General features: G+C 49.6%; 1 protein-coding gene across 1 annotated transcript; it reads left to right on the top strand.

The window, feature by feature from the left end:
* Positions 1 to 9,640: 9,640 nt before the first annotated feature.
* Positions 9,641 to 11,654, top strand: LOC123059658 (uncharacterized). Its single transcript, XM_044482169.1, has 2 exons — positions 9,641 to 10,888; positions 11,145 to 11,654. Exons 1-2 carry the CDS (start codon positions 9,668 to 9,670, stop codon positions 11,652 to 11,654), a joined length of 1,731 nt encoding a protein of 576 aa, XP_044338104.1. The 5' UTR covers positions 9,641 to 9,667.
* The last annotated feature ends 395 nt before the right edge of the window (positions 11,655 to 12,049 follow it).

Genomic DNA, 12,049 nt, shown 5'->3' with positions numbered 1-12,049 from the left:
CTTAAGCCTTATCAACCCGAGCTTTGTGAAGCTTTCCGCAAACTTAATCTGCAAGTTGTTCCTCAAGGATTCCTCGCCAACCTTCTAGTCTCTCCTACCTTAGAAGACCAGATTCGCCAAGCTCAGCTTCTTGATGCTATGGTGAAAAAGGTGAAGATTGGGATTGCCAAGAGTCAACCCAAGTACAAGTGCTACCGCCTTGATGACAAGGACACTCTTTTCTTCGAGGATCGTATTGTTGTGCCCAAAGGTGAACTTCGTCAGGTGATCATGAACGAGGCTCACAATTCTCTCCTCTCCATCCACCCTGGGAGCACGAAGATGTATCAGGACCTTAAGCAAGCTTATTGGTGGACTCGAATGAAGCGCGAGATCGCTCAATTCGTGAATGAATGTGATGTCTGCAGAAGAGTGAAGGCAGAACACCAAAGGCCAGCAGGTCTCCTCCAACCTCTTGCCATTCCAGAATGGAAGTTTGACCACATTGAAATGGACTTCGTGACTGGGTTTGCAAAGTCCAAGCGTGGCAATGATGCTATATTTGTTGTCATCGACAAACTCATCAAAGTGGCTCATTTTCTGCCTATCAAAGAGTCGATCACTACAACTCAATTGGCGGAACTATATACCTCTCGTATTGTCTCTCTTCACGGTATTCCTCAAGTGATCTCTTCAGACCGTGGCAACATCTTTACCTCGAAGTTTTGGGATTCTTTTCAGAAGGCCATGGCACGAACATCCGCTTCAGCACAGCTTTCCATCCTCAAACTAGCGGTCAAGTCGAGCGTGTCAACCAGATTCTTGAAGATATGCTCAGGGCTTGTGTGATCTCCTTCGGCATGAAGTGGGAGGATTGTCTTCCCTATGCGGAATTCTCCTACAACAACAGTTTTCAAGCAAGTTCGGGCAAGGCCCCTTTTGAAATTCTGTATGGCAGGAAGTGCCGTACCCCTCTCAACTGGTCCGAAACCGGTGAACGTCAGCTTTTGGGTAATGACTTAATCATAGAGGCAGAACAAATGTGCAAAGTCATTCGAGATAACCTCAAAGCGGCCCAATCCCGCCAGAAGAGCTACTATGATAGTAAGCACCGTGATTTGGCTTTCGAGATCGGAGATCATGTTTACCTCCGCGTCTCTCCTATGAAAGGTACTCATCGCTTCGGTATCAAAGGGAAGCTTGCCCCTAGATACGTGGGACCTTTCAAGATTGTCAGCAAGAGAGGCGACCTCGCCTATCAACTAGAGCTTCCTTCAAACTTTGCAAATGTTCATGACGTGTTCCATGTCTCTCAGCTTTGAAAGTGCTTCAAGACTCCTGACCACACCGTCAACTTCGAGGACATTGAGCTCCAAGAAGATCTCTCTTATCATGAGCACCCAGTTGCTATTCTTGAAGAGACTGAACGCAAGACTCGCAACAAGTCAATCAAATTTCTCAAAGTCAAGTGGTCACACCATTCCGACCGTGAAGCTACCTGGGAACGCGAGGATCACCTCCGTTCTGAGTACCCGGCGTTCTTTCAGTTCTAGATCTCGGGACGAGATCCTTTCGTAGTGGTGGAGTGTTGTAACACCCCGGATGTAACTTTCCCTATTTGTACTCCAACTCTTGCCGTTTCCGGCGTTAAGTTATTTTATTTTCTCAGGTTTGGGTCTTTGTCTCCGTGTGTTGTTACCATTGTCATGCATCTCATATCATGTCATCATGTGCATTGCATTTGCATACATGTTCGTCTCATGCATTCGAGCTTTTTCCCCGTTGTCCGTTTTGCATTCCGGTGCTTCGTTCTCCTCCGGTGGTCATTTCTAGCCTTCTTTTGTGTGTGGGCTTTAAACATTTCCGGATTGGACCCAGACTTGCCAAGCCGCCTTGGTTTACTACCGGTAGACCGCCTGTCAAGTTTCGTATCATTTGGACTTCGTTTGATACTCCAACGGTTAACCGAGGGACCGAAAAGGCCTCGTGTGTGTTGCAGCCCATCACCCCTCCAATTTGGCCCAAAACCCACCAAACTCTGCTCCATCATCTAGAGCGTTCGATCACGACCGCGTGGCCGAAAACCGCACCTCATTTGGACTCTCCTAGCTCCCTCTATGCCTATAAATAGACCCCTCCGTTTTCGGATCTCCTCCTACCTCCGAAAACCCTAGAAATCGTCCCCGCGCCGCGCCGGACAAAAATCTGCCGACGGACATTGTCCGGCCGTCCCCGCCGCCGCCACGTGTCGCCACTGCGTTCGTTCCCCGCCGCCGCCTCCCGCCGGCCCGCCAGGCCTGGGGCGGGCCCTCCTCCTCCGCCGCCTGGGCCGAGCCGCCCCGCCGCCAGCCTCCCTTCGCGCCGCCGCCGCCTCGCCTCGCCCGCGGCCGCCGCACCGCGCCGCCCCGCCGCCGCCGCCTCGCCCGCACCGCGCCGCCGCCTCGCCCGCACCGCACTGCGCCGCCCCGCCGTCGCCGCCTCGCCGCGCGCCGCCGGCCGGCCCGGATCCGGCGAAGATCCGACCGGCCCCTTGCACCCCGGCCACTCCGGCGAGCCCCAGCTCGCGCCGGCGAACCTCGGCCCGCGTGCCCCCGAAACCCTAGATCCAGATCCGGAGGTTGAATTTTTCCTAAGTCCCCAGAATTTTTAGTTCATATGCCCATGTTCGCGGCTCCGTAACTTTGCATCCGTAGCTCCGATTCATGCATATAGCATATCAAAATGTTCATCTTAAAGAGTACATCATTTTATAACATTGCATCATTTTCATTTATGTTCATCTTGATGCCCGAAATGCTGTTAGAAGAGGGCTACTTGAGTTAATTGTCAGATCTGCTACTCCGTTTAGCACTTTTGTCATTTTTGCCATGATTATTGTGTGCATGATATGCCCGTGAGTTCTACATTTGTTTTGTTAAGGGTTTTGTCATCTTTCCAGAGGTGCAACCCATGTATTTTTAGGATGTGTGTGGTGACTTGTGCAAGCTTGCAAAGTGGTGCACTCGCTAAGTCTGTTTTCAGGGACTTAGTGATTTCACTAAGTCCTGGAGCTGTTTATCTCATGATGCCATATGTTCATGTTGTTTCCTAGTGATCCGTGCCTCTTTTGAGGATGATCAGTAAGGGAGTTTTGTTAATATTGTTGTGCTATATCAATCCATGTCTTTGTTTGAAATTATGGAGCACCCTAGCTTGAGTCAATCGAGCTCTACTTTTGCTACTTTGTGAATCTGGGCAGATTGTCAACTTGTTTGCAATTTTGCCGGTGATGTTGTAGTTCGTCAGTGCATGCTATGCTATTGTTCTTGCCATGTATAGCTTGCATTTTGTGCCTTCTTGATGGGTGTATGCTTGCCTTGCCATGACTTGCACCGTAGTGAGTGCATCGAGCTCGTAAACATGCCTACTTGAGCTATATTTCAGCATGTGCCAGTTTTTCACTAAGTCTGAAAACTGATTATGTTTTTGCTATGTTCACATGCTTGCAATTGTATTTTCTGATCCCTTTTGGCTCAAGGTCACTAAGGGACTTTTGTTAAGCTCTTTGAGTAGCTCCATGCCATGCTTTACTTTGCCATGTTCAGGTCCTGTAGCATGTAGTTTTGTTGCTCCGAACAGTGCTACCTGATCTGAAATTCCAGACACGTGTTAATTTCACTAAGTCTGAGATCTGTTTGCCATTTGCATTTTGCCATGCTTGTTTGAACCTGTTAATGGATGATTTGGCCATAGCTCAGTGCTAGACTTTTGTTAAGCATCTTGTGTGAATCCCTGCCATGTACTTTGTTGTCATGTTTGGGTGTTGTAGCATGTTCATTTTGTTACATTTAGAGGCCTACTTGCTGTAAATCGCAGACCAGTGTCATTTTTGAATCGCTTGCCATTTCCAAACCGTAGCTGCGATTCCGGCGTTCTTTATATCGTTTTCAAGCGATTTCATCTCATCTTTCCAGTGGAACACTTGGTTTTCCAAGTTGAGGCCAGGTTCATGCATTTCCTGTCATATCTTGCATTTTGCATCCCGCATCGCATCCCGCATAGCATATCATCTTTGCATCGTGTTGTTTGAGTTTGCACGTGGTTGATTGTATCATTGTTGCTTGTTTTTCTTGTTTGGGTAGAGCCGGAAGACGAGTTCGCTAACGAGGAGCCCGTTGAGTTTGCTTTCGAGGATCCAGTCAACTCTGACAACTATGCATGCTAGATGATCATACCCTCGAAATCACTACTATCTTTGCTATGCTAGTTTGCTCGCTCTTTTGCTATGCCAATGCTACGGTGCCTACCACTTGCTTTCAAGCCTCCCAAATTGCCATGACAAACCTCTAACCCACCTTGTCCTATCAAACCGTTGATTGGCTATGTGACCGCTTTGCTCAGCCCCCTCTTATAGTGTTGCTAGTTGCAGGTGAAGATTGGAGGCCGTTCCTTGTTGGAACATCTTTTATTTACTTGTTGGGATATCATTATGTTGCCATGTTATCTTAATGCATCTATATACTTGGTAAAGGGTGGAAGGCTCGGCTTCTCGCCAAGTGTTTTGTTCCACTCTTGCCGCCCTAGTTTCCGTCATATCGGTGTTATGTTCCTGGATTTTGCGTTCCTTACGCGGTTGGGTTATAATGGGAACCCCTTGATATTTCGCCTTGATTAAAGCTTTTCCAGCAATGCCCAACATTGGTCTTACCATTTGCCACCTAGCCTTTTCTTTCCCTTGGGTTCTGTAGACTCAAGGGTCATCATTATTTTTAACCCCCCCGGGCTAGTGCTCCTCTGAGCGTTGGTCCAACCGAGTGATGTCCGGGGCTACCAGGGGCAACTCTGGGCTGGCCTACCCGACGTCTGGCTCATCTGAGTGTGCCTTGAGAAAGAGATATGTGCAGCTCCTATCGGGATTTGTCGGCACATTCGGGCGGTGTTGCTGGTCTTGTTTTAACCTGTCGAAGTGTCTTGAATTACCAAGATACCAAGTCTGATCGGAACGTCTTGGGAGGAGGTCTATTCCTTCGTTGACCGTGAGAGCTTGTCATGGGCTAAGTTGGGACTCCCCTGCAGGGATTGAACTTTCGAAAGCCGTGCCCGCGGTTATGGGCAGATGGGAATTTGTTAATGTCCAGTTGTAGATAACTTGAACCTTAATTAATTAAAATGAATCAACCGAGTGTGTTACCGTGATGGCCTCTTCTCGGCGGAGTCCGGGAAGTGGACACGGTGTTGGAGTAATGTTTGCGCAGGTTGCTCTCTAGTTTCTCGCTCGCGCTTTGCCTCCTCTTCTCGCTCTCTTTTGCGAATAAGTTAGCCACCATATATGCTAGTCGCTTGCTGCAGCTCCACTTATATTTACCTTGCCATACCTATAAGCTTAAATAGTCTTGATCGCGAGGGTGCAAGATTGCTGAGTCCCCGTGGCTCACAGATTACTATTACACCAGATGCAGGGCCTGATGATTCCGCTCCAGCAGACGCGTATGAGCTCAAGTGGGAGTTCGACAAAGACTCTCAATGTTACTATGTTTCCTTTCCCGATGATCAGTAGTGGTGCCAGTTGGGGGTGATTGGGACCGTGTCGCATGTTGGGTTATCTTTTATTTTGGCGCCGTAGTCGTGCCATGAGTGTTTGGATGATGTAATGTTATTTATGTACTTGATTGACCTGGCGAGTGTAAGCCAACTTTGTTATCTCCCCTTTATTATTTATATTACACGAGATGTTGTGAAGATTGCCTAACTTGCGACATATGCCTTCAATGCGATTATGTCTCTAAGTCGTGCCTCGACACGTGGGAGCTATAGTCGCATCGAGGGTGTGACAAGGCAGGCGAGGAGGAGGAGGAGGAGGAGGTTGGGGAGGAGGTTGGGGAGGGGGAGGTAGGCGAGGAGGAGGGTGGTGGTGGGGATGATGGTGGTGATGGGAAGGGGGTTGACAAGAAGGGGTGGCTGCGTGGTAACGCAAAGCTACCAAAGCAGGTACCGGTTACTGAGGAGCAGAAGTGGCTCATTGAGACCACGGGAAAAGAGTAAGTGGTTCATTATTTTGCTTGTCACATGCTTATTCCGGTTGTTATTTATTTTGCTTGTCACTTGCTAATAGTTCATTCTTTTGCAGCAACTGGATATATTCTAAAGGGGTCCGTATTCCCAACGGCCTCATCACCGTCTTGCTGAAGTTATACTGGCCGGCGTTGTACTGGCCGGATCCAGTCAGGCAGCCGGCTCGTCGGGTTTTGGCCACGAGCTGGGACCACTGGGAAGCGGCCCGCCACGTGGACCATGAGACCCATGCCAAGGCCGTGATCACTACTTTCTGGGTGAGTTCTCTTCATAAGAACAAGTCCATTCTAGTTTCATGAAAATGATTTAACTCATGGCTTCTTCCATTCTTGTTTCATGCATGATTGTAGAAATTCTATCGAGTTCTTCCGGAGCACAGGGCTAGAGCGGACCAGATCGTGTTGCGCCAATGCAAGAAGAAGGCCCGCCAGATGCAGTACGAGGTGCGCTATGTGGCCATCTCCACATACTACCACGACTATCTTGGTGTGAAGATGACCAAGGAAGAAGTGCGGAGGATGGGCATTACCTTGGAGAGGCCCGAGTTCTTGGTGGTAAGTATAAAAGATTTTTCATTATGCTTTCATATACGCTTTCATTATGCTTTCATTACTTTGTGGTACATTATGCTTTATGCTTTATGCTTCCATAACACCAATTTGGACACACCTACATGCCATTATGCTTTTATTATGTAGGTGTGTCCAAATTGGTGTTATGGAAAAGACGTGTCCTGGGCGGCATTGGTGGATCTTTGGTGTGATGAGGCTGGAGCCTGGGCGGCTATGAGAACCAAAAATAAGGCTAACCGAGGGACGGAGGGAGTACATGCTCAGGGAAACCAAAACCACCATCTCCACAAGGCAGTTAATGTATGACTAACCCCATTAAACATTCTTCTTCCTCTATTTACCATCACTTTCTTATGTATGACTAACCTCTGTTTGGTGGTGCAGGAGGAGAAACTGAAGCGGCCGCTCTCACACATGCAGGCGTGGGAGATCGCCCATACGCGGAAGGACCCCAAGCCTGGCGAGCCCAAGTACTATGGCAAGAAGACCGCGAGGAGGAAGCAGGCCTACTCCGAAGCGTATCTGAAGTTACATCCTGACACACCTGACCCCATTGCAACGCCTCTGGACGACATGGCGGTGGTGAGGATGGGGCCCAAGGAGCACGGTCGGGAGGTGGTTCTCGATGCTGTTGATCACTCCTAGTATCTCCTACACACAGCTTCGTCGGATCGGCCCGAGCCTGAGCCAGCGCACGAGCCAGCCAGTGACCAGTACACAGTCCCTCTTTCAGGAGCAACAATCTGTAAGTATTTTCCCTCTTATCTTCATTGCTCACTTCATTTTCCGTATTTAGTAGTTTTATGAGTTCCATCATGTCATACCGTAGGCCTACCTGGAGTACACACGCCAGGAGACCATGGCATGGCATCAGAGGCTTTATGAACACCAAGTGCAGAGGGATAGCCAGATGCAGCAGGCTTTTCAGGATATGGCGGCCGGCAGGTGTCCTCAGTTCCCTCCAGCACAATGCCCTCCAGCACAACCAGTGCTGATGAGCTTTGAGGAGTTTGTGGCACAGAACGCTGGCCCCTCGCCGGTTAGTTCATCCCCAATCTATTCACCCAAAGCATGTCATGCCTTTCAACACAGTCATATATCCCGTTAATATGTCTTTTCAACATCCAGGGAACAGGTGGATCTACCGTTGGCGGTGGTCTTCGCAGCACTCCCGAGTCACGGAGCCCGACCACTCCGATCCACGGAGGCGGAAGCGGAGGTGGAGGTGGTCTTGGCGGTAGCGCTGCCGCTAGCAGTGACGACCTGGGCTTCGGCGGTCTTGGCGGTGACGACCTCCGTGGTGCTCGACGTCCTGGCGCTTAAGCCTTTGGGTCACATTGTGGCGGTCTTGGTGGTGATGATACTTATATGCTTGTGATGTTTCTTATTGTTGTTTGTGAGATTCTTATATGCTTGGTGGTGATGATACTTATATGTTTATGCTTTGCGATGCTTCTTATGATGTGTGATGATGAATTTGTTGTGTGATGCTGCTGGGCCAGCTGTTATGTGATGCATATATTTGTTGTGTGATGCTGTATATATTCAAATGAATTGAGCTGAAACAAAACAGAAAAAGGAAAAAAAAACAGACAGAAACTATGCCGACGGCTAGGCCGTCGGCATAGAGCTACCGTGAGCTCCCAGTGGCTGCCACGTGGCAGGTCTATGCCGAGGGCCTAGCCGTCGGCATAGTTTCAAACTAAGACGACGGCTAGGCCGTCGGCATAGGCCTGCTCCAGGAGCTCCCAGTGGCTGCCATGTGGCAGGTCTATGCCGACGGTCTAGCCGTCGGCTTAGTTTGAAACTATGCCGACAGCTAGGCCGTCGGCATAGACCCGCCCCAGGGGTCACCCCTGCTCGCCACGTGGCACGTCTATGCCGACGGCCTAGTCGTCGACTTAGTTTGAAACTATGCCGACGGCTAGACCGTCGGCATAGACCTGCCACGTGGCGAGCACGCGTTGGTCAGCACTTGACGGCGGCTGCCGTTAGGCGATAACGTTGCCGACGGCCAGGGCCGTCGGCATAGATGTACGTACACCGTCGGGATAGGTCCTATGCCGACGACCTTTCTATGCCGACGGCCTTCCTGGCTACGCCGACGGATATGTTGCCGACGGCCCTATGCCGACGGGGGCCGTCGGCATAGGCCTGTCCCGACGGCCATTCAGGGCTATGCCGACGGCCCTGGCCGTCGGCATAGGGTGCGATTCCGGTAGTGAGAAGAGTTGGTCGTAAGTAGAGGTCATGGGTTGAGCACTGTGGTTGTGAGAAATATTATGCATATAGATTCCTAATGACACCTCAAACATCTTTTGGAACTTTAAAAACCGACATGAAAATACTGGAATAGGTTCGCAACTGCCTTAAGCAAACTTCACTTTCCCTCAATGGGTAATTTTCTCTCATTCCATCCCCTTGTGTGTATGTTGACTCTCTGATTGAAATGTATAAAGCAAAGCAATCACTTCTATCCACCCCAACCAACATGGCATACCAAGTTATTCATCAGAGAGAGCTTCCGTATCAATATGTAGTCACGCACCAATATCTAACTTCACATTGTGGTCATTATTGGGGCTGAAAAAGATAGTTGATTTCATCACGCTCACCATATGTACGGAATTGCTACAATAATTTTCAAGAGCCTGCCGTAGCCCGTAGGGAAGAAGTTGCATTAGTCATATTTTCTTTCGTCAGTATAAGGAAATCATCAACGAGGATGCATTCTTGCAACCTCTAATCACCCTTATCCTATCCATGGCACCAACTTCCTCAAACAACAGTAAACTTGATAAAGCTTCTGCACACAACTAAAACAAGGGGAGAGGGGGTCTCCTTGCCTAATACCAGGTGTTGGGATGAATCTGTCAGTATCTTGAGAGTTAGGGTGTATCTTGAGAGCTAAAAAGAAAAAAGAAAAAAAAGAACAATCAAAGTACGAGCCTTATAAGGTCGGTTCGTGGGTCAAATCAATGGGCGATTATATATAATGTGGCAAACAGAGCCGATCAGTAGTACGTATAACCGTCTCATCCCGTCTGCTCCCGTATCACGCCGCCATGCACGCAGAAGGTTGGTCTGATCTACCGCCGGATCTGGCCCGCGAGATCTGCCGCCGCCTGCACCACGATGCCGTCCACTTAGTCCGCTTCCACGCCGTCTGCAAGCCATGGCGGGACTCCCAGACGACAACGGCGACCGACCAGTTTCTGCCCTGGTTCGTTGCAGCGGTGACGGAGGACGAGACGCGCCTGGAGATGAGATGCGTCCTCTCGGGGTCCAACTATCGCTCGCAGCCGCTGCTGTCCGAGCCGGCCCGGTGGAACTGGGTGACCAGCTCCGGCGCCACTGCCCTCCGGTGCCTGAGCATCCAACGCCTCCGCCCTAGTCTCCATGACCCTCTCACCGGAGCAGCCGAACACCTGCCTCTACTCCCGCAATCCCTCGCCCTGTGGGGGGAGGAGATCGATCCGCGAGGCGTCATCAACGGCAACGGCGCAACCCTTCTCTACAGCATCTCCACCACCGGCGACGTGGTTGGGCACAGGCCCACGGCCATGTTCACGGCGGCTCTACTTCGCCCCGGCGACGGGGAGTGGACAATCCTCGAGAGGACCCTCGAGCATAAGTACGAGCATGGGTTCCAGAGCTGGTCACCTCGTCAACCTGTTTTGACGTCTGTCACGTACCATGATGGTAAGATCCTGGCCGTCATGGAGGATGACCAACCGTGGCGCCTCGTCACACCAAACTGCAATATCGCCCGCGATGAGCTTGTCATGAGCCCGGGGAAGCCGGCGGTGCAGCTGTGGTTTGTCGAATCCACCTGCAATTACAGCTACGTCCTCGAGTCCCGTGGCGAGATTCTACGGGTGTCAATCAACGCCTGGGAATATGACAGGTATCTCATGGGGACAAACCCCTACCTTCTCAAAGTCAAGGTGTCAGTGCAGGCACTCGATGGGCCTCTATTGTCAGAATCGTCGCCACTCGAGAAGATGAGATGGGTGAGAAGGGATGGCCGTAGTCTGGCCGACCGCGTGCTGTTCCTTGGTACGCGCCATAGCTTTGTTGTGGATGCGGGGCGGGTTCCCAACGTTCATGGCGGGTGTGCCTACTTCGTCTACCACAATGATAATGCCTTTACATATGGCAAGCGTGCCGTGTTCCGGTGCAACCTCATCAATGGGAGGACAGAGCTTGTACAGCGGCTGCCTCGATGTTGGGACTACAGAATGTGCCTGTGGTTCAACCCCAAGTTCGTCAATACTCCTCCCCAGGTAAATATATATACATTGCTGAAAAGAGTTCGAATTTCTAAAGCCAGATTTCTCTTATAATAAAATGTCCTATTATTATGCACTACTAATGGTGGCATCAACCTAATACACCGTACACGAGCTTAACCCGGAACACTCCATAAGCCATCTAAAAATTATTTTTCGATAACAAAAATCCATATGTGTTGACCTTATCATCACATCAAGCCGATGGAACCGTACATTTGCTAATATGCCATTCATTTTGCTCCGCCAGGAAATCAGTGAGGGGCCACCGAAGCAGCAACAGCAGATAGCACCAACAATTTCTAGTCCTCCAAGACACACCATTCATGTTGAGAGACATCGTGTGCCCAGGTTTAGGGTGCTGGTGCGCAATCTTCCTCTCACGGTGAACAGCACACAACTACGACTCTTTTTCGGCGAGCATGGTAAAGTGTCCAGTGCTGAGGTGATTTTCTATAAGAAGACCAGGGCCTCACAGGGTATTGGTCATGTGACCATAGAGACAACACATTCCCATCAGGAAGATGCTCTTGCTGCTCTCAATGAACTGGTTTTGGATGGATGCCATCTCAAGGTAAGCTTGATTAAGGAGGAGCAGCCACGACAACGAATATACATGGATTTTGCATCTTTGTCTGTGTTGCTGCTCCGAGATCTCCTTGCCTTTGTATTTTTCAGTGTAGTGAGGTTAGTACTCCTCTATGTCATAAGTAAACTTTTAAATTTGACTGCGAATAATTATTTATATTGGAAAATTTAAAAATCATATGTACAGATTTCTCTTAGTACTAGGATTATCTTGATTTTATAAATATATCAGCAAGAACGGATTTGCTAATTCTTATGTGAATGTGAATTAGTTAGAGCATATCTAACCCTGAACCGTATGATCCTTTTGCACGTATATTTATGTTTTGAGAAGCAGTGGGGATCGCCTTGCGCACGTGTTGTTGCCCGTGTGCATTGTTTCGTCGGCCTTTTTTCAGTTTTGTTTGAGTTGCGTGGGCTGTGTGGGTCACTCGGGCGTGTCGTAAATCTCCTGAGGATTTTGACTTCCTCCCTCATTACATTCCCCAATCCTTCTCCACTGAGGCATTAGTAGAGAAATCCCTTATAGGATTTTATTAGTAGCTGCGTCCACCATGAAAAGGACGC

Source organism: Triticum aestivum, chromosome 3A (genome assembly GCF_018294505.1).
Source record: "Triticum aestivum cultivar Chinese Spring chromosome 3A, IWGSC CS RefSeq v2.1, whole genome shotgun sequence".
In the NCBI taxonomy this organism is placed as follows: domain Eukaryota; kingdom Viridiplantae; phylum Streptophyta; class Magnoliopsida; order Poales; family Poaceae; genus Triticum; species Triticum aestivum.
Note: the sequence above shows the minus strand (reverse complement) of the source record. Positions and strands in the feature narration are given on the sequence as shown.

Excerpts from the sequence above, each read along its gene's own strand:
- LOC123059658 (XM_044482169.1), top strand. The coding sequence starts at position 9,668 with ATGCACGCAGAAGGTTGGTCTGATCTACCGCCGGATCTGGCCCGCGAG. Across the intron at positions 10,889-11,144 it reads TCGTCAATACTCCTCCCCAG|GAAATCAGTGAGGGGCCACC; the intron begins GTAAATATATAT and ends TTGCTCCGCCAG.